A 25,533-nucleotide genomic window follows, 5' to 3' on the forward strand; every position below is an offset into this window, starting at 1 on the left:
GTCACCACCTTTATTGGCTCTTCGGAATACTCATTAAAGAAAGCGAAACTTCATTAGGCTTAACTGACAAAATTGACCTGGTAGATTCAGTTCATTCTCTGGATTTGAACAACTAAATAATTACCTGTGGTAAGTTACCTTCATCACATGCATGCCTATAAAAAGGTGGTATCCAGGGGCTTCCCTGGTGGAGCTGTGGTTGAGAGTCCGCCTGCCGATGCGGGGGACACGGGTTCGTGCCCCGGTCTGGGAAGATCCCACATGCCACGGAGCGGCTGGGCCCGTGAGCCATGGCCACTGGGCCTGTGCATCTGGAGTCTGTGCTCTGCAACGGGAGAGACCACAACAGTGAGAGGCCCGTGTACGGCCAAAAAAAAAAGGTGGTATCCAGCAGATGTTCACAGTGTTCCATAGTGGGGGTCAGGAAACCTGCATTGATTTCATGAAAAGCTTTGGGGTTCTATCCAGAAGTGCTTCTGATACTTATATTATGAAGGGGCTTAAATAACATGGTAATAAGGTAATTTATACCGGCAATATTTGCCCTTTTTGTTTTTTTTTTTTCTTTTTGCGGTACACGGGCCTCTCACCGTTGCGTCCCCTCCCGTCGCGGAGCACAGGCTCCGGACGCGCAGGCTCAGTGGCCATGGCTCACGGGCGCAGCCGCTCTGCGGCATGCGGGATCCTCCCGGACCGGGGCACGAATCCGCGTCCCCTTCATCGGCAGGCAGGCTCCCAACCACTGCGGCACCAGGGAAGCCCTGCCCATTTTTAATTAGAGTATAGATAAAGATAATTCAATAAATATTTTATATCACTGTATTTTTTCTCTGTCAGTTCCATAACCCACTGTGCTCTTGTGCCTTCCCCAAAAGCTTATGTATATGGTTAGTCTTGGTATTGTGAAAAAAAAGAAAAACAAACAGAAAACCTTTAAAGTAGTTTTGCTTGCTGAAAATGGGGCCTGGGAAGTTTTTCACTGTATGAACTTAGTTATCTGGAAGCAATCTAAATGTCCATCCAAGGAGCTAGTTAGAAAATAAAATGTGGTATAGTCCCGAGAGTGGAATACTATGCAGCCATAAAAAGGAATGCTCTTTGCTGATATTGAATGACCCTAGGTTATAGTTTTCTTAAAAAATGTAAAACAGCCAGGTGCAGAACAATGTGTATATTATGATTTGTGTTAAAGGGATAGAAAAAAGATGTGTGTGCCTTTGTGTTTACGTATGTATACAATATTGTTGAAGAGAAACACAAGACACTGAATCTCTTTGTTGTTCCCTCTGGGGAAGGGAACTCAGTGGCTGGAAACAGGAGTGAGAGGGAGGCTTTCCACTTTACGCCTTTTTGTACCACTTGAATTTTGAACCCGGGTAATAATAGACTCTTGTTAATAATCTTAGCTTCAAAAAACAAAATTTGATTATGTATAGTAGCACTGTCCAATAGAACTCTCTGTGATGCTGGAAGTGTTCTGTACACATCTGCACCATCCAGTACAGATGTGCTTGTACACATGTGGCTTTTGAACACTCGAAAGATGGCTTGTACAGCTGGGAAACTAAAATCTTAATTTCCTTTCATTATAATTAATTACATTTAAGTAGCCAAGTGTGGTTACTGGCTACCATATTGATTGGGTGCAGACCTAGAGTATATGACGTAGAGTATCTCTTCTGTTTAGACCTGACTAAAGTTTAGATGTGTTTTAGGAGAAATAACTATTAGTTTTGGCTCTCACAATAACATTTATTATTGGAAATCCAAGAAAATACCTATATTTTCTTTTTGTCCTAGAATTTAATGCCATCACATATTTCTTTTTCTTAAATTTATTTTATTGAAGTACAGTTGATTTACAGTGTTGTGTTTATTTCTGCTGTACAGCAAAGTGATTCAGTTATACATCTATATTCATTCTTTTTCATGTTCTTTTCCATTATGGTATATCACAGAATATTGAATATAGTTCCCTGTGCTATACAGTAGGACCTTTTTTTTTTTAACATCTTTATTGGAGTATAATCGCTTTACAATGGTGTATTAGTGTCTGCTTTATAACAAATTGAATCAGCTATACGTATACATATATCCCCATATCCCCTCCCTTTTGCGTCTCCCTCCCACCCTCCCTATCCCACCCCTCTAGGTGGTCACAAAGCACTGAGCTGATCTCCCTGTGCTATGCGGCTGCTTCCCACTAGCTATTTTACATTTGGTAGTGTATATATGTCCATGCTACTCTCTCACTTCATCCCAGAGTAGGACCTTGCTCTTTATCCATTCTCTATATAATAGTTTGCATCTGCTAACCCCAAACTCCCAATCCATCCCTCCCCCAGCTCCCTTCCCCCTTGACAACCAGAAGTCTGTTATCTGTATCTGTGAGTCTCTTTCTGTTTTGTAGATCAGTTCATTTGTGTCCTATTTTAGATTCTGCATGTAAGTGATATCATATGGTATTTGTCTTTCTCTTTCTGACTTACTTCACTTAGTATGATCATCTCCAGGTCCATCCATGTTGCTGCAAATACCATCACATATTTCTTGAAATAAGTGCCCATCCGTCAGATTTGAAAATCCTTTTTATTACCCAGAAAAATCATTTTTATGGAAAACTGTGTCTTTTTGTAGTCTTACTTGGACAGACTCTATTTTTGAGAGGTTCATCTTCTCATCTATAACACAAACCCTGTTTGTCTGTCTCGCTGCAGCGTAACGTGCGGGCGCTTTGTTCCGGAGCCCAGCAGCTGTTGTGTGACAAGGGCACAGTTTGCATTCTTAGCCAGCAGCTGCCAGAAGCATTTCTAATCTGGTTTTGGCAGGAAATAGTGCACAAGTGGAAGCCAAGTTAAAAGAAGTTTGAAAAATAAACAGAATGACTTTGGATGCCACTTAGTACAGAGTTCATCTTTCTGCTTGATATTGCCCTAGTTATTTGTTAACATGACTAGCCTCTGAGCCCTTCCAGGGCAGGGCTGTATCTAATTGTCTTTGAAATCCGGGGTCTAGCCCAGGACCTGGAATATGCCAGTAGGAGTTCATTATTATTGCTACTACTACTATTATTATTATTAATGATTGACTATACTGCAAATTTGTTTAATTGATTCAGTTACTAGCTTAAAACTGTTGTTCATCCAGGATAAACTAGTTGTAGGTAATTAGTGGGTACGGGTCCCTCTTCTCTTCCCCTTTCTACTGCACAATGCCGCCCACCCTCTGCTCTAAAGTATGACATTTTGAATATTCTTTAAGCATAATTTATTCATCCATTCTGCAAGCACGCTGATTTCTGTTGTATGCAGGGAATAAGCACATCCTAATTTCCTACAGAATAAGAGGTTTTCAGAAGGCAAAGGCATAGGTGTAAACATGGTATCTTTTTAAAAAAATTTTATGTTTTTTAATTGAAGTATAGTTGATTTACAACGTGTTAGTTTCAGGTATACAGCACAGTGATTCAGTTATATATATATATATTATATATATATGTATATATATATTCTTTTCCCTTATAGGTTATTATAAAATATTGAGTGTAGTTCCCTGTGCTATACAGTAGGTCCTTGTTGGTTATCTATTTTATATATAGTAGTCTGTATATGCTAATCCCAAATGTGTTACCTTTCTAAACTGAAGGCAAAAATTCCTCAGGTGGTTAGACCCCAAAAATGATTTTTTTTGCTCTCTAAAGAGGAAAGTTTATTAAAATCTTACCTTCAGGGCTCAAATCACGCTTTCCATCCAGTTCGGTCTGCTTTCTCTCAAAGGTCCAGGATGCCCCAGCCTCCTGTTCTCCCCACGACGTGTAAGATGTCAGGCATGGTCCGTGTGGAGGGGCTCTGAGTGCTGACGGGGCTGTGCTCAGCACTGTTTGCTTCTCGTTGCAGACCTTCACTGCCTGGTGTAACTCCCACCTCAGAAAAGCTGGCACTCAGATCGAAAACATCGAGGAAGACTTCCGGAATGGCCTTAAGCTCATGCTGCTTTTGGAAGTCATCTCAGGTGAGGCTTAAACATTTTTCATACGTGTTATACCCAATCTTACATGTACTTCTATGTCTGAGCAGTAGATACGCATCTGGTTTTTGTTTGTTTGTTTGTTTTTTTAAAAAAAAGCTCCCTTTGAACCTGGCTGGGGGAGATGGTATTATTGGCAAAGCAAACCTTTCCAAAGAGCAGTCTGCCTGGAGTTATTTTTCTGTTCTAAAAAAGGAGTGAATTCTGTTTAAAATTGACTTATTAAAATCATGTTTCTACCACCCACTTCAAAACAGAATAAGAGAAGAGAAAATGACATTTATATGACTGCCTCCCAGGCTGCCCTCTCCACTAAGTCCAGCTAGTGTGTATTCCAGAAATTGTCTTTCATGTCGAAGGCCAGTGTACATGTTGGCTTAACTCTGAAAACAGGAGTTAAAGTCCCAGAGGGGTTATCCTTTGCCCTGAATTTCAGCTGGCTGGTTTAGACTGTGGACTGGAGAGTGGATCAGGCTTAATTAAAGAGGGGTGAGTGGGAAGGATGAGGGCAGGGTGGCCCTGATCCAGGTATCTTCGTAACTCCACATCTGAGATGAGCCCTGTGATTTGAACGAAGCTCCCTGACTTTCTCCCACAGCTGGTCAGCACCTCTGAATGCTGCAGGGGCACCAACCAGCTTCTTTCTTACTCATTCGTGCTTTGGCTCAAAGACCAAACCGGACTCTCCCAGCAAATCTGAAAAGCATATGGCCTTAATAGCACAGCTCCCCTCTGGTCCATTTGACCTTGAAAGTACTGTGATTTACAGAAACCGAGAACACATAAGGAACAGTCAAATAATGATTCCCATTTAAGGAGGGCACGGACTCTGAATTTTGGCATCTTGATTCTGCATCAAGGGTCTCCTTTCTCTGTGTCTACATGATTCTTTCTTCATCCAACAGGGGAAAGGCTGCCCAAACCTGACCGAGGAAAAATGCGATTCCACAAAATCGCTAACGTCAACAAAGCCTTGGATTACATAGCCAGCAAAGGCGTGAAGCTGGTGTCCATCGGGGCGGAAGGTAAATGGGGTGTGATGCGAATGACCCTGACCGCGCACAGACCTCCCCGTGGGGCAGTGGGCCTGCAGCTGGATGCCTGCTTCCCTCCCCTCTTCCTTCCCCCCATCTCCTGTTCAGCCTCTCTTGACAGGCTCCCCACAGGCACCATGAACGGGAGACAAGGCTCTAGGATCATTTGTACAGAATAGAGTCAAGGGAGTTCCCTGGTGGTCCAGCGGTTAAGACTCTGAGCTTCCACTGCAGGGGCCGCAGGTTCGATCCCTGGTTGGGGAACTAAGATCACACATGCTGCATGGTGTGGCCAAAAAAACGGAGTCAAATATGATGCTGTCTTTTTCAAACTGATCATCCAAATGAGAAAGAACTTGTACATCCCAGTGACTCTTAATAAGAACTAGTAGGAAGGATCTCCATTCTCTGTGGGAGATTGGGAGTCCGGGTGAGTCTGGCAGGAGCTGAGACTGCCCTGCCTCTCATTCTTTACAACTGAGCCCGAGAACCTGCCGACTGGGGAGCTCGGGAAGAGGGATCAGGGTAAAGATGACCCAGTGTTCTCTCTGTTTGATTATTTAGAACCTTGGCTCATCTAGTCTGTAAACCTTGGAAACCCCTGGGTTGTTTTCAGTGACTTTGCATATGCAAGCTCTGTGTTCATTATTAACTCATAACTCATATAAACTGTAGACATTTGGTTATGAATACCACATTTATAACTAGACACGCTGCGACACTTAGACAAACAGAAACTGGTCTTTGCATATGTATATCTTCCAGTAGCTCTGAAGTCAAAACTTTACAGGAGACTCATAACTTATAGGAAAACTTTATGTGCTGATTATGTTATCTTTACCCTCACTTGTTGCTGTTTCTTCTTACCTAAAGAAATTGTTGATGGCAACGTGAAGATGACGCTGGGTATGATCTGGACCATCATCCTGCGCTTTGCTATTCAGGATATTTCCGTTGAAGGTAAAGGACAGGGTTAAAAACCTGATCGTATTAAGATACTTAGTGTAATTTGTAAATTGAGCTGATGAAGTTGAGTTTGGATAGGCTTTTGTAAAATTGAACAATCACTGACAGGATTGAATGAAAGATACGCGACTTGGGTTTTCACAAATTTTCTATTTGTATGAGAAAAAGACCCCAGCAATGCTGTTTCATTCATGGGGTTGGAATCATTTTGGAAAAGATGAGTACATGTTCAGAACAGAAGTCGCTTTTTAAAATGAGCATTTTTTGAGCTTCTTTATTGCTTATTATACTAGTAGGTTCACGACTATAACAGTTCTTTAGACTTAGATCTTGAAACACTTGAAACACTTTCCTTCAAGTGCTGAAAGATAATCGATTGAAATCTGAGTTTGTTCATTTGTTCTTTCTTTTTTTCTCTCTCTCCCCTCCCTCTCTCCCTCCCCCCTCTTTTTTTAAACAAAATATCTATTGTCATTGTGTCTTTTGGCCCAATAACTGTTCCATCATTGTAACATAACCCTCATCCTCAGCACTGCCACTGGAGATGCAGATCTTCAGTCTTTTACGCCCACTGCACTCCAAAATATTTTGATGAATTCAACACTGTCAAAAGTGTCAAATTGACATTCTTAAAATTAGAACTTGGCCTATTTAGCACTCAAATCACAAAAGGTATAGCTGCAGAACATACTAAGACTTCCCTGATGGCACAGTGGTTAAAACTCTGCGCTCCCAATGCAGGGGGCCTGGTTTCCTTCCCTGGTCAGGGAACTAGATCCTACATGCATGCTGCAACTAAGAGTTCGCATGCCACAACTAAGACCCAGCACAGCCAAATAAATAAATAAATATGAAAAAAAGAACGTACTTAAGGGTGGTCTGACTTATCCAACCAGGCAGTCTCCTCTAACTTTGTCACCTAGAAGGCAACCACGCACCCAAATGGTCAGGCCTGGGAGTGTGGTTCATAATTCTGTCCAGGAATTTACTTATGCCCTCTAAAAATCAAACTAAGATATAATGATATTAAAACCTCAAGAATTCAGGCTCAGAAATAACAGCCAGCTCGAATTCATGAAGAGTCTGAATTTGAAAACTTTCATACAATGTACTCTTATTAAAGTATGTTTCTTTCATGCTAGTGAAAATAATAATCTGCTTTTTAAAAGTTCCTGCTTTATTAAAAAAGAATAGTTTGTAATCATTTAATCAGTTTTATATACTTCGGCATTTAAATATTTAAGCAGTTGAGCCCACTTGATAGAACAAATACTATTTTTTAAAAATCTTGTTCATACCACTGCATTTGCTACACTAGCAAATCCTTTTCCCACAAATATTACAGAGGTGAGCTTGACCTCAGGTTTTCTTCTGATTGGTTACAGATTTCAAATTGTGATAATACTAATTGAAAACTTAATTCTATTTCAAATGTAACTATGAATGGTGTGATCCATTAGAGGTTCCCCAATTTATTATCTGTGTGCTCAAGATAAGATAATCAAAGCATAGTATTTCATAAAACATCATGATAGAAAGATATACTAATCTGCTCTTCAAAAGACTAAGAAATAAACATTCAAAAGTGTGATGTCACTGACAAGGTGCTTAAATCTCTTCAAGCAGAAGTCTTCCAGTGTCCCACACAGCAGATGAAGTTAGTTTGCTAACTTATATTTTTATTTGTTTTACTTCCGTGGGGTCATTTCTTAACAACCTCACTTAATTTCTGTAAATCTACAGAAAAATTTTCTAATTTATTTTGGTGATGTATATTATGTAGGAAAATGACATTGTTATTAAACTGAATTCTTTGAGGAGCCAGTCTCCGTCAACAGAATGATGGACCTCTTCGAAGAAGGGAAATGAGAGATTGACATCCGTGTTGGTGAGGGCAGTGCAGAGATGCCCAAGTAGATGGGGCTTCTTGGTGCATCCTATGGTTTTTCATGATGGAGTAACCAATGACATTACCTATTTATGACATGCTTTTTATATCCACCATCAGGGTTCTGTGTGTGGACTTCTCAGGTTTAACCTACACCTGCGGGGGCAGGGCGGAGGTACCACAGTCATGTACTATTTGGCACAGGCTTGTAACCTTTTGCTGAATGCCTCAGAATGGACTTGGGGTGGGAGAGAGTCAGCTTTGTTAGAGTAGCCAATTCAATAAGGAAAAAACTTTGTTCAACATTCATAGCATAAGAGTATTCAGACGTATTCAGAAAGAAATTAAGTGAAACTCAATGACTTATAAATCTAAGCTTAAGTGGCAGTTGTAAGCTTGTATTGATCTACTTTACCCCTGTTTACTTTTCTAATCTAAGTGCCATTTAAACTTCATAAAAAAGTTTGTTTGGATTATTTCCTCCTGTTATACTTCTTCTTACTAATTCCGTTCGCCAGGACCCCAAAGGCAGGCAGTTGTGTGTATAGCAGAACAGCTGGGTATGGAGTTTCATATTTCGATATCTATACCAGTTAATATTTTAATAAAGTCTTAGAACTTTCATTCGTTTTCCTTAACAGGAATTTGGTAGATAAGAGACATGATCAGGAATCATTCAAATTATTCTTAGAGCATGTGGAAGTTTGCGAGGGGCGGGGTGGGTATTTCATATGGGTTATGGGTCAAAGAAAAATCTGAACTAGAAGTGGAGAATTTAGATAAATAATTACAGAATACTTACTTTGATTTGAAAAAATCAACTTAAGCTCTTACTGAAATGGAAGGCCAGGTCCCAATGTTGGTTAGGAGTCCACATGTTCATAGGAGCTTTCTAAATTGTTAAGATTGTTAAGATGTAAATACAAGCAGAATCCCAGTTATGTAAGTGGCTTTGAGGAGCTGTTTGGATGTATAAAACTTTGGGTCAAGCAAGTGCCAAGATGTGCCAAGATGGTGTTAGAAGTTGTCTTAGTCTGTTCAGGCTGCCATACAAAATACCATAGACTGAGTAGCTTAAACAACAGAAATTAATTTTCTCACAGTTCTGGAGCCTGGAAGATCAAGATCAGGGTGCCAGCATAGTTAGTCTCTGGTGAGCACTCTCTTCTTGGCTTGTAGATGGCTGCCTTTTCTCTGTGTCCTCACACGGCAGAGAAAGAAAGGGAAGGGAGAAGGAGAGCGGAGGGAAGAGAGAGAGAGGGAGAGGGAGAGAGAGAGAGACTGAGCAAGCACTCTGCTGTGTCTTCTTATAAGGGCACTAATTCCATCATGAGGGCCCCACCCTCACAACCTCATCTAACCCTAATTACCTCCCAAAGGCTCCATATCTAAATATCATCACATTGGGGGTTAGGGCTTCAGTCTATGAATTTTTGGGGGACACAGACATTCCATCCATAGCAGAAATGCAAGAGATTTGTTGGGGGAAATGCCTGTGGAGGATAAGGGTGGGGAGAAGCAGGAGATGGCAGAGCCCCTTCAGGCATAGCGCCTGGCTGACACCCGTGCTGGGGAAGGAAGAGCTTGAGAAAGAAGAATCTCATTCTGCAAAGTGGTCCTCAAGCAGGGTCAGCGGGCCAATGGGGAGTTCTTCAGCCTCAGTTGCCCTCAGAGGAGTCCCATGTGTGGCAGGAATGGCCCAGCTCTGGTGCCCCTCCCTCACTCAGTCTGTGGCTGGAGTAGCCCTGAAGAAGTGTGGCCTCTGGGGAATGCAGGGGAGGATTCAGAGTGTGGCAGCTGGGACATCAGTTCTGTCCTGTGTTCCCTGCAGCAGGACATCTGAGCAGCACGTCTTCATGGCTGCCACAGGGGTGGTTGCTTTCTTAACTTGGTCAGAACCCAAGTGGCCAAACTTGGAATTTGCCAATAAAAGCCTTCAAGTATTTTAAAATCACTGGGTAAGGGAATACATTTCAGACACAGTGGCATCTGTGAATTCCAGTTACCTAAGAATATAAATTATAATTGAGATAAATGACAGGATAGTTAGGTCATAAATTATGCACATTAAAACAAATTTTCATCCGAAAGGTACGTTAGCAGCAACCCCGAAGTCCAGTTTTGTATTCATCATGTCATAACTTGCTGTAGCTCCTGCACTGTCCTTTTCAAGTCCCTTCAAGTGGCCTCAGAAGTCAGTCCCTGGGAGCAGGGTTCCAGCTCCATCCTCTTGCAGAGACTGGAGAAGAGAGGTTGCCTTTGGCATTGGCCCCCTGGGAGGTCTCTTTAGCAAGTGACTAGAAGTTGGGTGAGTGAGCAGTGAGGGTGAGTGTTTCCCTGTGGACACTTTTTCTTGGCTGTCATTACAGAAACCTCTGCCAAAGAAGGTCTGCTGCTTTGGTGTCAAAGGAAGACCGCTCCTTATAGAAATGTGAACATTCAGAACTTCCACACCAGGTGCGCAACCAGGGCCCTGGGGTCCTGGTATTCTCTTTGGAATCCGGGTTGGCAGGGAGAACAATGTTTATTTACTCCTGTGTCTCCTCCTGTCTGACACGCGTTTTCTGTATGTAGTAGAGCTCAGGCTCTAGAATGATTGATGTTTAGGGTCTCTCAGGGGAAAACGCTGGATTAAGGTTTGGGAGGCTGGCACTGTTTATAAGTGAGTGTCATGCAGGGATGCGGCAGGGATGGATTCTCGGTGACAAGGAGACACCGTAGCAGGGTCTGCGTATCCTACATACGAGCTCCACCCCGTCCCTCCTCTCTGTCGTGCCCCAAAGGTGCTTCATCAGTGAGCTTTGTAAGCTGGGATTGGAGAGAAGTAGGCAAATCATGTTTGAAAAACCGTAGGGAACTGGATGAAGGAAATCCAGATATAACCTCAGAGCATGATATTGTCCCTTGCTGCAGTCTTTTTCTCGCGCAGATCTTTTGTCAGGTGTTTATATTTTCTCCCTCTGTGTGGTGGGTTACCCGTGAATATAAATGGGTCCCTGGCCCCCATAGATCAGAGAAAGGAAATGAAGGATATGGGGCTTCCCTGGTGGCGCAGTGGTTGAGAGTCCGCCTGCCGATGCAGGGGACGCGGGTTCGTGCCCCGGTCCGGGAAGATCCCACATGCCGTGGAGCGGCTGGGCCCGTGAGTCCGGAGCCTGTGCTTCTCAACGGGAGGGGCCCCAACAGCGAGAGGCGGGCGTAGTGCAAAAAAAAAAAAAGAAATGAAGAATATGGACGAGCTACCAGGACAGACTGGGGAGGTTATCTAGGTAGATAAGTATTATTAGGCCCTGAGCCACGCCCTGAGTGCACACAGGTGAGGAGGAGGCTTCCTGTTCGTACATCACATGCCATCGGGGTGTGGGACCTGCTGGGTGAATGTCTCAGGGCCCAGCCTGGCCTCCCACTCACCTTCTTGCTTTTCTTCTTCTGGCCCAAGATGGGCCCAAGCCCTTCGACAGTGTGGCCCCAGGGGCCTCCTTCTTCCCCGACCCTTCGAGGCACAGGCTCCTGGCCTTCAGTGAACCCGCCGCTCATTACTTGGGAGCTCGTAGCCTGGGGGTGTCTGGGAACAGTGAGCGCTGGTGTCTCTGGGCAGACAGACTGGAAATCCAAACCCTCCCTGCTAAGTCCCTCAGCTGCTTACACGTCTTTGCCTTTAAAAGAAGAAATCCAAAACAAAAAGGAACCTTATGAAGAAAGATAGAGGAGAACCGGGGAGTACTGAGTATACTAAGGGGTGTGCTCTTGGAGGAAAGCGTGTCCTGGGCATTTCTGGGTGGATGTCCTTGTGTCTGTCTGTTGGGCAGACTCTGGGGGTCAGGTCTAGAATGGAGACTTGGAGAAGAGAGGAGAAAGCCGGGCCTGCTGGGCACTGAGGGAGGTGGGGGACAGTAGGGGGCATCTTCCCTCCAGTCCCTGCCAGTTCTCCCAGCACAGCACGGACCGGGACAGGACACTGCGGGGGTGGGGGGGAGGTTAGGGGGAGTCCCCGGCAAGGCTGGGCCTGAAGCTGTAGATGGAAAGGAGACTGGTAGGGGGGTGGCAGACCCTGGGAGGGAGGCGAGAGTCCAGGGAAGGGGCCAGGGTGTCACTGGGTGGGGGAGGGAGGGAGGTACCTGGGGCCCCAGGTCCGAGATTTCTGGCCAACGTCTGACCAAGGTCAGCCCCTTGCTGCTGCCTGTCCATTAACCCGTGTTCCTGTTCCTCCCGACCGTGACCGTCGTGCAGCTGGAAAGACGGCCTTGGACTCTGTGCACTCATCCACAGACACCGGCCCGACCTCATTGACTACTCAAAGCTGAACAAGGTCATTTGCGGGGCCCGGCATGCTGTGTCCGCCCTGCCCCCAGCATGTCGTCCTGGAAGTGAGCCCATTGGCATTGAACTCACACCAACACCTAGGCTGCTGCCAGCATGCCCTCCCAGCTAGCCTGGCACGGGATGAAAACAGGAAGGGTGGCGGGAAAATACTCACCTGTTACAATTAGGGCAGGAAAAGACCCAAAGCCAAGTCACCTTTTTGCCCACATTATGATATGTTTGTTGATTTGGCTTGATTTCCTACGAAAGCTTTTACACATGTTTCTCAGAGATTTTACATTCCCAGGTTGTAAATATGAGAAGTGAAGTGTCTGTTTTGCTGCAGGGCAGGCGGGCGGTGGGGAGAAAGGTTCAAATACCCCAAACCTTTTTTTTAAATTCCTCTTACCTTTTCTGAAGGATTTAGTTGCTGACATATTTACTTAGAGTTGATTAACTTGTTTCTCACACAAGGGATGCTTATCTTGCTATTGATACAAGGTATTAGTTGCACCCTTAGAAAAGAAGTTTGGGGGATTTTTTTTTCTCTCTCTCTTTTCAGAAAATTCAACTTAGGGAACTTATGTTTTCAGCTGAGGAAACTTTCATTCTCCCTTTAAGCTTAAGCTTTATTGTGCTTAAGTTTCAAATCGTCTGCACATTCTTTCTTTAAAAGTAGTTTGCACATATGATCTGTGATGGAGAAAAGAAATCCTGGCCCCTTCTAAATCTTGTGGTGGACAATCCATCTGTCCTAGAAATAATGCCGTGTGAAGACTTAAGATGGAAAGTGTTGCCCGCCCCATGACCATTCCTGCCAGGAATAGTGGGGCACATTTCCTCTGGTTGCTGGTGTGCTTCCTTGGCCGTGCACCTTGTGTCGCTGTGTTTGGTGTGGAATCCGGTCCTGCTGCATGCTGCCCTCCCCGTGTGGCACAGGGGGTAGTAGGAAGAGTGTCCTGGCTTTTGCCACCTTTGCAGTTGTCACGTGCTCACCACCCTTCCCCTGGCCTCTCTCCACTGACGACAGGATAGCACACGAAAAATGTACTTGTATCCTGAAGATGAGAGCTGCCGTACACGAATGGAAGGTTGCCTAAGGGAACGGGGCAGCCAGAGTTGCTCGACTTCCCCAAGCATATATTCTCATCCCTGAGTTATTTTGAAACGTTTCAAACATAGAGACGGTGTATATTTTTTTCAGTTACTCTTTATCTCATTTGCAGAATGAAGGGATTATACTAGATAGACCTCATTTCATTAGCAGTTTATAACGGTCAGTTTCTATTACAAAAGGTCAACAGACGGGGTAATTGGCCACCTATGATGGGTGGAAAAATGATAATAATTAACCATAGCAGTGAATACTTCTATAGCTCTAGATTAGACACTGTTAATAAATAAGTATATATGTTTATTGTATATATGTATTAATATGTGTTACATATGTGGATATTACATATATTAACATTTTATATACATATATGTATGTTAATATTAATACATATATTTTATGTATGGTATACATACACAGTCATTCAATCTTCAAAATGTACAGTAAACTATATAATATCGTGCATCTATAAAGGAGGTACTAATTATCCCAGTTTTACAGATGAAGAAGGGAGGAATTCTTTAATCTTCCCAGGGTCACATACCAGTAGCTGAGCCAAGAAAACACTTAATTGCTACATTTTATCTAAGTTACAGTGTAAGTGAGATAGCTTTCACAAAGACTCAGAATCATTACTCTGTTTTTAATGCTGAAAATTTTCTTATATATTAAGAACAAAAAGAAACTTTTACTCAGCTATTTGGTTTTCTAAACATTTGCATAAAATATGCAGGTAAGACTCACCTTATTATATGGCTGCTTTTAGTGAAATGATTATATGCTTTGTTAAAATAACATGGAGTTGAAGAAACATTTTGCCTGAAATGATAGTAAACTCCGAGAGGCCAGGAAGCTTGCTTTGGTTTCTTCCTTGAGCACCGAATGTTTTTGAAGCCTCTATGTTTTAGATGTTTCACTGTATTAAAATGATTGTGCTTATTGCAAATCATTGCAGTTTCTGAAATGTTTAAATGGCTTTGATGTTAAAATTCATTACAGTCATCCCTGTACTAACACTACTTTTCATTTTGATTTTTCTGTCTTACATACCCCCATCCCATTTCAGATTCACAATTCTTAATCTCTTTAGAAGATTAAAACAGGAAATGTTAAATACCTCTTTTAATTTTTCAGTATTTCACTTACACACCTCTGGTTCAATGTATTTTGTTAACGTTACGTATATATTTAACCAGCTTTACCGTGGAAGACAAACGCAATCGGATGAACAAAAATTTCTTCACAATTTTCTTTTATAATGTTAAGTTTCTTTCATTTCTTGTGGTCTTTAACATCCTAGAAACCTAACTTTTGCTCTTTGTAGCCATCTTGTAATATTCTTTAGTGACCTAAAAGTTTCACCTAAACATGCTGAAAGCAGCGTGTTTTCTTATATTTAAAACAAAAATAAAGTTAGTGTGGTACTAAATATTCTCCATGATCACGTTCCAGATGTGGAAAATGTATGTTTCATGCTTCCTTTTGGAATCGTCTAGATTTTTGTTACCCAGAGTTGAAGCTCAGCGCTGAGGTATCCAGGTGTTTTTCCATCCATGAGAAAATACCTCACAACTTTCCTTCTAGCTGCACAGTATCTGTTCTCTTCAACCTTTTGCTCACGTTTTATGAAGCTGGAGTGTGCATGGATTGGGTGATTCTCATGTCATTTTTGATATTTCTCTAAATGTTTGAAATGTTTGGGAAAATATAAGAAGGAAGATATTATCCTATTATGGTTATGTGTGGATGGGAAAGTTTCCTCCCCAGAATGAGGTATATAAAAAACAGTCGTAAGTCCTGCTCAAAAAAATATGCTAAAAAGCTGGTTGTGCTGTTTTCCATGCAGGATGACCCAATAGGAAATATCAACTTGGCCATGGAAATTGCAGAGAAGCACCTGGATATTCCCAAAATGTTGGATGCTGAAGGTGAGATGAAAATTGTGTTTTTTGGCTTACAGAAAATCTGTTGCCTCCCTATGTTACGACCACACACAAAGACCTGTAAACGTTATAGCCAGGTTACATCTGAAGGACTTAGGATTCCTAAGAAGTTTCTGTCATTGGCCTCGTGAATATTAGAGAATTTCGTATGTAGCTTTTGCTCAAAATTATTTTCTAGAGTCCTGCTCAAAACCAAGCCAGCAAAACTACGATGAAAGGGTTGGGTAAAAGGTTCAGCTTTGGCAAAGAAACAGAATGCTTTGGTTTGTGATTTTCAATGGAAAGCTTCCCTGTTTTTATTTTAACAACATTTTTTTTCTTTTTAAACCACATAGAAATTTAACAAATAAATCTCCTTGTTCTTTAAGACTCCACAAGGAAAAAAATGCTCCCTTCCAACTGGAAGTCATAGAATCTCAATCTAGACTATGGAGCGGTCATTCATCCTGTGCCTCTCGAACTTTCACGTTTCATTTTTAATTTGTCCAAATTAAATTTAGTTTTGTTAGAGCTAGAACCTCTCAATATTTTGCAGCTTTAGCGACCCTCATGCTGGAGACTAGTTTCAGTACCTCTTGTGCCCTTTATCTGAGATGAGTTCATGTGAGTTTCGCCCTGGCACAGCATTTAAAGCACAGATACGTGGAGACCATTCCTTCGTTTCACTTATGCATGAGTCACCTCTCACTCAGCAGACACTTACCGAGCACCTACTATGTATGAGACCCTGGAGATGCTGCAGGAGGTGATGTGATGTATAAGGCAGGGCCCGGCCCTCAAGGACTTATATTACTGTGCTCGTTGTTAATATTATTCTCTATCGGCTCATTGCTTCTGCTAATTAGCATTGTTGGGGAAAAGCAAAGACCTTGATTCTAGTCAGTTGTCAGTCTTCTGTTCCTCCTTATTTTTGGTGACTGCATCATGGCTGCTGTACCAAATCACCACAAAGTAGGTGGCTTTTGAAACAACAGAAGTTTATTCTCTTGTAGTTCTGTAAGCTGTAACTCTGAAATCAGGGTGTTGGCAGGGCCATGCTCCCTTCGAAGTCTGTAGAGAAGGACCTTTCCTTGCTTCTTCCAGCTTCTAGAAGCCCCAGATGTTCTTTGGCTCGTGGTAGCGTCACTCCAGTCTCTGACTCTGTCTTTACATGATCATCTTCCCTCTGCGTCTGTCCCTGTGTCTTTTTCCCTCTACTTATGAGGACACCAGTCATCATGGATTAAGGCCACACCTCATTCCAGCACAACCTCATCTTAACTTGATCACGTCTGCAAACACCTACTTCCGAATAAGGTCCCATTCACAGATACCAGGAGGTAGGACTCCACCTATTATTTTGAGGGACACAGTGCACCTGAGACAGTAGTCTGTCAATTAGGATTCTAATTTTGCCCGTTTGTTAATTTAGCCATTTTATCAAACACCTGTATTATTGGGTGTTGAACACACTTGAATATGCTCTTCAGAATCTAGTTTTTTCAGAAACTCTTTAGAGGGAGAAAGACAATAAAACAGTGAAGTTGCCACATAGGAAAATACCTTTTCCTTGTCTGTCCTCTCTACGCTAAGTTTGCATTTGGGTGATCTGCTCTGTCCTTTGACCTTTCCATTCGATAAATAACTACCCAGAGTTTTCCACTTGAGTCAACAGCTAGGATACTGAAGGCGAGAAAACAGGCGACATTTAGTAAATTCATCTCTCCGTTCATTGATGCCTCCCTGATTTCCTACAGTTGAGGGTGAGCTCAGGATTACTGTCATTATTACTCTGGGAGGCTAACCATCCTCTTGTTCCTGGGTTTCCATTAGTCTGTGAGTCCTGGTCTGGGCGTATGTTCTGCTTATCCTCTGAGTGGATGGGATGCATTAGCACTCTATTCATTTCTTGCTCCCTTGTGACACATCCTAGTCTCTTATTCCTTTTCTTTTTCTTTCCTTTTTAATGGCTCAGAAAAATGCTTGCATACGATATTTTCTTTGCAGAGCAATTTCTGTAAGAGTCTTCTGGTGAAAGAGTTATGAACTTGACTGACTTGGGTGAGGGGCGAGCTGTGGTATAAGCAACTCCCCAGTAGATCAGCCCCCCATTTGTTAATTACCCTTTGCATCTTTGCCACCTGCACCCGGACTTACCTTCCCCACAGCTTCCTATGAATGTGTTCTTACTTCTCCTTCTCTTTTACTGTAATGTCTTATACTGGTGTCCTCCCCTCAGATCACTTAATCCCTTTGGCGAATCCTTGCCTCTCCACCGCCTGCTGCGGTTGACCTTACTTCCTGGCATTTGTGATAGTCTCTGAACCCTAAATGGGGATTTTGAAGTGGCTAATTGGGCTGCTCACCCATAAACCTGTAGTGAAAACTGGTGAAACTCTTCCTCATCTTAACTACCTTGCATGCTTTTTTTTTTTTTTCTTTTTTTTTTTGCGGTATGCGGGGCCTCTCACTGCTGTGGCCTCTCCCGTTGCGGAGCACAGGCTCAGCGGCCATGGCTCACGGGCCCAGCCGCTCCGCGGCATGTGGGATCTTCCCGGACCAGGGCACGAACCCGTGTCCCCTACATCGGCAGGCGGACTCTCAACCACTGCGCCACCAGGGAAGCCCCCTTGCATGCTTTTTAAAAGGTTATGAAAACTGTTTCTCTATTTTCCTCCCTCTGGTGAGTACTGGTTGTAGATTTGTGGGTGCCCGTGTTCTGTGTGGACTTGCAGGAAGGACCTTTGCTGACCCCTGGGCCCTTCATCTGTCCGGAGAGCGAAAGTGCTGTTGCTTGCACTCTGCGGAATTCTGGAGGTCCAACTCCAGCCATGGATGTGACTTCCTTGCTAGTTTAGGGCTCTTCTGAGCTGGCTGTGCCCTTCTCTTTGGTGGTTCTTAGAAGTGCACACAGAGTAATGACTTTGCAAATGTGACTTCTTTGATTTGAGCCAAAGTTTGAGCAACACAGTGTGTGGGGCTGCTGGGGGAAGATTCATGACCTTGGCCTCTCTGAGGCAGCCCTTAGCAGGAGTCTGCTGCTCTCGGAACATCCGAGCAGTTAACCTTTTTTCCACGCAGATTTAGTATACACCGCCAGACCCGAAGAGTCGTAATGACTTATGTCTCCTGTTACTATCATGCTTTTGCTGGTGCACAGAAGGTGAGGAGGTAAAACACAAGTCACCACTCATCCTTTACCTCTGTGTCTTGATTTTTCTTCAATTGTTTTTCTCTTTTCCCCCCACCGACTCCTCTGAGTAAGGAGACCCGTCTGGTTCTGAGGAGGCAGTTGTTTGTCTTTTTCAGTCCAGTTTTCTTTGAAACTTACTTCCTGTCCATGTAGTAGTATGCCATTCATCTTTGTTTTCCAGAGGATTCCATGCTGTTCCACATCCCCACATCCTTTCTATCAATATCCTCTGGAAACCCAATGACTAGGTTTCACCTTAGGGAATTACGAGGCACCTTTTTAACTGCATTCTGTCCAGTGACTGAACTGAATCTGAAGTTAGAACGTAATTCAGCCAAAAATGGGGTGAGGCCAAGGTGAGGAAGGAAGGGTGTGTGTTCCCGTGGTTCTGTTTTCTCTCTTCCTGGTAGCTGTCTCAGCAGCTCATATAAATAGTGGCAAGAGTCATAGTTAATAAGTACAAGCCGTGTAGACCCTCCTCTTTAGATGCTTTGTTACTCTGGGTAGCTTCTAGCAATGGCATGGCAAGTATGTATAGAAGGATTAGGAAACATGCCATCTTCAATGAACTTCATCCCCACACAAGCCAGGGCCGTGCACAGAGCAGAAAGCCAAGGATTGTGAGGGTGGGGGCGGGGTGTGGCATCCGAGATGGGGCCAGAGAGGTCTGCGTGTGTCCCCGCATCTTGCAGAGGGACACGCCTTGCTCACAGCCAAAGTGGCAGATGACCTGATCCAGTCAAAAGACAGGAAGACGGGGCCGCCCAGGTCCTTAGGAAGTGGTCACCAGCTCTGATAGGCAGCCCACGGGTTCCCATAGGAATGCCTCGCCTACACTTTAAAAAAAAAGCCATCCAGGGTAGGGGAGGAGGGAAGCCCTTGGTTTGATGATGTGAAAACAAAAAAACGTGCTGGTTGAAAGCATTCTGTTCACGAGTGTGTCAGTTCTGTACAGGCTTCCTGCGGGTCAGGGTTGTGGGCCCGAGGAACACAGAAAGTCAGGTGTAAACCAGTTCGTTCTTCCCTTTGTTCAGCCTGGTTTCTGCTCTTCATCTGTGCGTGTGTCTGTTTTCTGTGTTATTTTTCCCTCCCTCAGACATTGTGAACACTCCCAAACCCGATGAAAGAGCTATCATGACATACGTTTCCTGCTTCTACCATGCTTTCGCGGGCGCGGAGCAGGTATTTAACCCTCGTCCGTCCGGTTGCCGTGCTGCCCTTGTGCATCGGTTTTAGTTGTGTGGGCGTGCGTGTGCATACCTGGGTGTGTGTGCGTGCACTTCACATCTTACCTTGGACTCTTTCTAAGTGGCTTGTGATGACCTAATATGGCAAGTTCCAAACTGCGAATGCTTTTGTAGTTAACAGCTTTACCCTTAGACGGTTCTAAGTGTTCTTAGCTCTCTGTCTTTCTAAGATATTGCTCTTATCTCATTAATCAATGGTGGGAAACATTTGTGCCTCAGGAAGAAACAAGGGCCATGAAAATTGAGCCACACTGATTGAGCGGTGAAGGGGGACTTGGACGAGGAGAAGTGAACGCTTTTCCAGGGCCCCTGTCCCGTTCTCCACCTGGAGATTGCCTTCACTGTTCAGTGACGTGTTCAAGCATCTTACAAGATGAATCTTAATTTAACTGAAATAGTGAAAGTCTAACAGTGTTAAAACCTCAAAAAAATTTATACTCCTTAAGATAAACAGCCTGAGGGGCATCATGGGTGGATGTCCCTCTGCTTTCCCGCGTTCCTCTGTTTCTGCTTCCTGTCCCTCCCCCTATCTCTACTTGCAGAGTCCTGAGAGATGGGGTTGGACAGAGTATGTGTCATTTCTGTGATCTCTTTAAGACCATCACTGGGGGACTTCCCTGGCGGTCCAGTGGTTAGGACTCCGCGCTTCCTCTGCAGGGGTTGCGGGTTCGACCGCTGGTTGGGGAACTAAGATTCCACAAGCCGCCTGGCAGGGCCAAAAAAAAAAAAAAAGACCATCACCAGCAAACAATGATAACTGGAAATCGGCCCCTACTAGGGCTTCAGAGGCAAGGCTGGGGGCCAGGCTGCAGGCCCGGAAGCCGGACGGATCTCATGGTCACGGTTTAAGGCACTTGGCCCCTCCTGGCTCAATCTCCCCACAAAACAATGATCAGGAATTATTGATACCTCAACAGCTACTCACATGGGTTAAACAAAGTATTAAAGCAGGTTCTGCCCCGTGGAAGGATCCCATCTAGCACATTCGATGTATTCATTTCAGGAATGAATGCGTAGAGGCCCTCGTGAACTCAGTGCAATGACAGATATACATTCAGGATCCAGTCCTGTCTGCTTTGATTTCCAAAGGCTAATGTAACTCAGAGAGTTCTCTCCCTGTAGTTGTGAGGTTGGCAGGGGGCTCAGGTGGACGCCCAGGGACCGTTGTTTCCTCAGCCCATCAGTTTCTGTTACTAACTTGCTTGATGTTTCACAAAGCTCGTGTTTGCGACTAATGCTATTTCCCTGTTACTCCCTACAGTATATTCAGCCTGCCATGTAAGTCTGTGTGAAAACGGTCCCAAAGGTGTGAAATGACCCATAGTGTGAACGACCTGTGCCCTCAGGCTTACCCCACCCGAACCCAGAACCTGCACCACTTACAGCACATGCTGCCTCCCTGGTCACCCCCTGCCCTGCCACCTTCCGCCTTGTGTATGCACGTCCCTGTCGACAGAGCCGTCCTGTTTACCTATTGTGTTTTACAGGCCGAGACAGCGGCTAACAGGATATGCAAGGTTCTTGCTGTGAATCAAGAGAATGAGAGGCTGATGGAAGAATATGAGAGGCTAGCAAGTGAGGTAAAGGAAACGGGTCCCCGCAGTCCTGTCCATCCCCACCCTGAGGGTGAGGCACAGAGGGTGAACACGGATTGTCAGTGTTGGTTTTTTTTTTTTTTGCATTTTTCATCTCAGACAGAATAAAAGTAGGAAAGTACACTCGCTCTCAGGGGTTGTTCGTCTCGCTTAATTACTGGCACAAAGGTAGTGCTGCTGGTCTTTCCAAGCATTGCAAGGCACAGAGGTAGTTTGCATGTTACAAAACGTAGAATGTGATTCCATCCTCAGCTCTGCACCTCCGGGGTCGGGTTCCCCTAGATGACATTGTGTTCCTTGTTTTTTTCCTGCTTCATCGGCTACTGACATCATGTAGGGTGAGCTCTGTATTCAGAATCCCAGCTCCACGCGGTGACTCAACATCTAAGGAACATGCCAGTGAGACAAGGCTCAGCCTTGTGTGTGTATTTAAATACCTAGAGGGAACCTCGGGAGAGGCAGAGCCCTCCGTCCAAGACATTTGAGCATGAGTTTCCAGGATGCCTTTCTACAGCTCTTCAGCTAGATTTCTCAGTTAGAATAGCACTTTCCATGTTGCTTTTCTTTTTGTTCTTATTATAGTATAAATCTTAACTAAGCAGGATCTGAGTGAGGTCCATAGCCACCTTCTCTCTGGATTGAACTCAATCACAGTGATAATGTCAGAGACCAAATAATGTTTGCTCTGACTTACTTTGGCTGATACTTGGTCTGTACTGTGCAAAGCATCAGGACACTGGGAATCAATCTTCCCAAGTAGTGGTGTATATTAGTCCAAGCTAATGATACTGTTTATGTTTCCTGCTGCTATGGGAAAATTCCATTTGGCAACATTGTTTAATGCCAGTGATTGATGTCAGGGTTGAAGTATGACCAGGACCGAAGGACAGATGCTCCTCAGTGATGATAGCCTTTCTTTTCTTACTTGGTCCTTCATTTATACCCCTCAAACAGACTATGCAGGGCCTTTGTAAGGCCTTGGTAGTAATTCAAGAGAAGGGGGCCTACTTCATCCTTGGAGTCACTGCCATTTTCACTTTCATCCCGTGGATTTCCTTGAAAGCTAGCTATTAAAATAAAATATACTTTGGCATTGAGTCAGTCTCAGATTTACGATACTTTCATCTCGTAAGTAGACCCGTTAGATTTGAGCTGATTTAAACTAGAAATACATTTTGAGTTAAACCCAGTTCTTTCCTGATTTTATTCCACCATGTTCCACCACGTGAGGTTTTTGTTTTCTCATTTGAAAGCTCCATCCAGCATTTGTCTGCTAATGTCTGGTCCCCGAGTTTCCTGTAAATGTCCCATTTTTGTAAAACATGACTCGTGCTGACTCTGAATTTTCGACCTGTGCGTGGTGTCATTGGGGCGATGGTGAGTGGCCCTGGCGGGGCACAGAAGTTTGTATTTATGCCCTCCTTCCAGTCAGACTTCCGTAATCTCGGGAGCATTCAGTCAATCCATTCCCAATCGTTCGGTGCCTCTGTTTTTTAACCGGGGGGCAGTTTGCTGGTGTTTTCAGCGGTTTTTGCGTGTGTGTGTGTGTGTGTGTGTGTGTGTGTTTTGGGAACAGCTTTTGGAATGGATTCAGCGCACGATCCCCTGGCTAGAGAACCGGACCCCTGAGAAGACCATGCAGGCCATGCAGAAGAAGCTAGAGGACTTTCGGGATTACCGCCGGAAGCACAAGCCTCCCAAGGTGCAGGAGAAGTGCCAGCTGGAGATCAACTTCAACACCCTGCAGACCAAGCTGAGGATCAGCAACCGGCCGGCCTTCATGCCCTCTGAGGGCAAGATGGTGTCGGTGAGTAGCCCCCTGGCCCTGGGGCAGCCCCCCCTTTTCTTTTTTCTTTTCCCAAAGTCCTTCCTCTGATGGGCCACTGAGAAGAGGCACTGACTGTAATTCTGGCCCTGTGACCGCTCCCTTCTGGATACTTTTCTCCCTGCCGTCATGCAGTTCTTGACCCTCACTGCTCTTGGTGCCTCACGCAGAACAGGCCTCTGACAAACACCTAATGATGACGGTCCCCTTCCTCTCCTCCCCGCCTCTAGGTGGACCAGCATCTAGATCACAGGTCCTCTGTTCCCTCCTGTCACCATCTCCCCGATTCACCTTCTCCAGGCCTCAGTCCCATATTTACATCCCTCTTTGCATCATCAGTTTCTCCCGCTCTGCTGAAGCTTTCACAGCCGCATAGGAAGCGCTCTAGCATCTGCTAGACGAAAATGAAAACCTCCTATGACTCCACACCTCCTTGCAGCACCTGTTCTGTTTCTCGTCTCCCCTTTGTAGCAGGACATCTAGAGAGAGTTCTTTATGGTACTGGTTTTTGGTCGCTTCCCGTTCCTTTATGTCTTTTACTCTTCAACCTGCAGTAAGTAATCCGGCTTCCGTCCACCCTAAGACAGACTGTTCTGTTCAAAGTCAACGGCGTTCGTGTTGACAACCTAGTGGTCACTTTTTTTTTTTTTTGCGGTACGCGGGCCTCTCACTGTTGTGTCCTCTCCCGTTGCGGAGCACAGGCTCCGGACGCGCAGGCTCAGCGGCCATGGCTCACGGGCCCAGCCGCTGTTTCGGCATGTGGGATATTCCCGGACCGGGGCACGAACCCATGTCCCCTGCATCGGCAGGCGGACTCTCAACCACTGCGCCACCAGGGAAGCCCCCTAGTGGTCACTTTTATTTTCATGTTCGCCATAGCTGTAACCATGGCCTTCTTCTTGAAACTCCTTCCACCCTTGAACTTAGCTGAGCTCCTCCCACCTGACCACCGAGTCCTTCCCGTCGCTGTTCACAGCTTTGCCTCCTCCTGTCCCTGGGCTGTATGTAGGTGGATGGTTTGTGGGTACAGGGATGCTGACCTTCTTCTCTGTCTTGATACCTGCAGGTGACCTCATCCAGGCCCGTGACTTTAACTACCAGCTGTAATGGCAACACCTCCCAAATTTACATCTTCAGCTCTGATTTCTCCCCCAGTTCCAGGTTCATAGAGTCGCTTGGATGTCTCAAAACCTAACATCCAAGAGTCCTCCCGCAGTGATCTCTGTCTTAGTAAATAGAATCACCATCCCCTAAGTTACTAAAGCCCCAACCCCAGGTGTCATCACTGATCCTCCTGGTCTGTCCCTTTCTTGTACCTGGTTCCTCAGCCAGTGCCACTGGCTCTGCGTCCAGATTATATCTTAAGTCTGAGCAGCCCTTCAGCTGCTGTCGCCTATGCTAAGCCACCAGTGTCTCTCCTTCAACCTTGCAGTAACCCTCTCACTTGCTTTTCTTGTTCTTTTTCCCCTAAAATGCATTCTCTACGTAGCAGCTGCCGTCATCTTTTTAAAATATAAATCAGAGCGTGTCTCCTTTCTTCTCAGAACCCTCCAGTGACTTCCCGAAATACTTAGAATAAGATCCAGATTCCTTATCTGGGATCTGATGTGGTCTGACCCCATGGCCACCCTGCTGACCATGTCTCTGGCTGCTCTACCCCTCACCCACTATGCGGCCGCCGCGCCTGCTGTGGTCCTTCCCCTACGTGGAGCGCACCCCGTCCTTGGGCCTTTAGCTCGTCCCCCACTTCATCACATACCTGGCTTTTCCATGAGTGAGGTCTGGGCTCCAATGCCACCTCCTCAGAGGGGTCTCCTCTCAGTAACCCACCTAAAGGAACTGCCCCGACTGGGCTCTCATCAGCATCCCTTGACCGTGATTTGTTTTTCCTTCAGAGTGTATCGCTATCGGAAATAGGAATTACACTTGTTGTTGAATGCCTTATTTAATGTCTTTCTCCCCCAACAATCATGAAAGCTGCACAGGGGCCCAGGGAACTTTACAGGTGCTGTTGTTCACTCTTATATCCAAGGCTCTCACTGTGCCTGGCACGTGCGTGATGCCGGGGAGACAGTTAATGGCTGACCGAACCCAGTCGCTGAGTCAGAGTCGTTTTGGGCTGAGTCACTGTGAGGCTTCATCTTCTCGTAGCCAGAAAATTAAAGCCCCGTTAGCCTTTGTCCACATCCGGAGAAGCATCAGGTTAAATGTTTGCCGATGAGAACCGTGATCTTAGGTCTAAAAGGGTGCAGTGGTAATGAAGATGTTTAGAAGCCAAAACATTTGAATGGCTATTTGGGGCGGGTGTGGAGGCACAGGGGTGAGGGAAAGACAAGAAGACACAAAGGAAAACACTGTTGGACGTGGTGGAGGGGATTCGTAGAGAGGCCCAGGAGGCCAGGGCGTAACGGACGCACCTTC

At 44.8% G+C, this 25,533-nt stretch overlaps 1 protein-coding gene across 1 annotated transcript in view; it reads left to right on the plus strand.

Moving 5' to 3' along the window:
- Positions 1-25,533, plus strand: part of ACTN2 (actinin alpha 2) — a 79,875-nt gene that overhangs the window by 30,772 nt on the left and 23,570 nt on the right. The window contains exons 2-10 of the mRNA XM_022553127.2: positions 3,897-4,011; positions 4,932-5,051; positions 5,934-6,020; positions 10,284-10,371; positions 12,145-12,223; positions 15,177-15,258; positions 19,542-19,627; positions 21,180-21,272; positions 22,864-23,094. Of these exons, the coding sequence (XP_022408835.1) occupies positions 3,897-4,011; positions 4,932-5,051; positions 5,934-6,020; positions 10,284-10,371; positions 12,145-12,223; positions 15,177-15,258; positions 19,542-19,627; positions 21,180-21,272; positions 22,864-23,094 (981 nt within the window). The remainder of the gene's footprint in view (positions 1-3,896; positions 4,012-4,931; positions 5,052-5,933; positions 6,021-10,283; positions 10,372-12,144; positions 12,224-15,176; positions 15,259-19,541; positions 19,628-21,179; positions 21,273-22,863; positions 23,095-25,533) is intronic.

This window comes from Delphinapterus leucas, chromosome 16 (genome assembly GCF_059928025.1).
Source record: "Delphinapterus leucas isolate spDelLeu-1000000601 "Yukka" chromosome 16, BTC_Dleu_Yukka2, whole genome shotgun sequence".
NCBI lineage: Eukaryota > Metazoa > Chordata > Mammalia > Artiodactyla > Monodontidae > Delphinapterus > Delphinapterus leucas.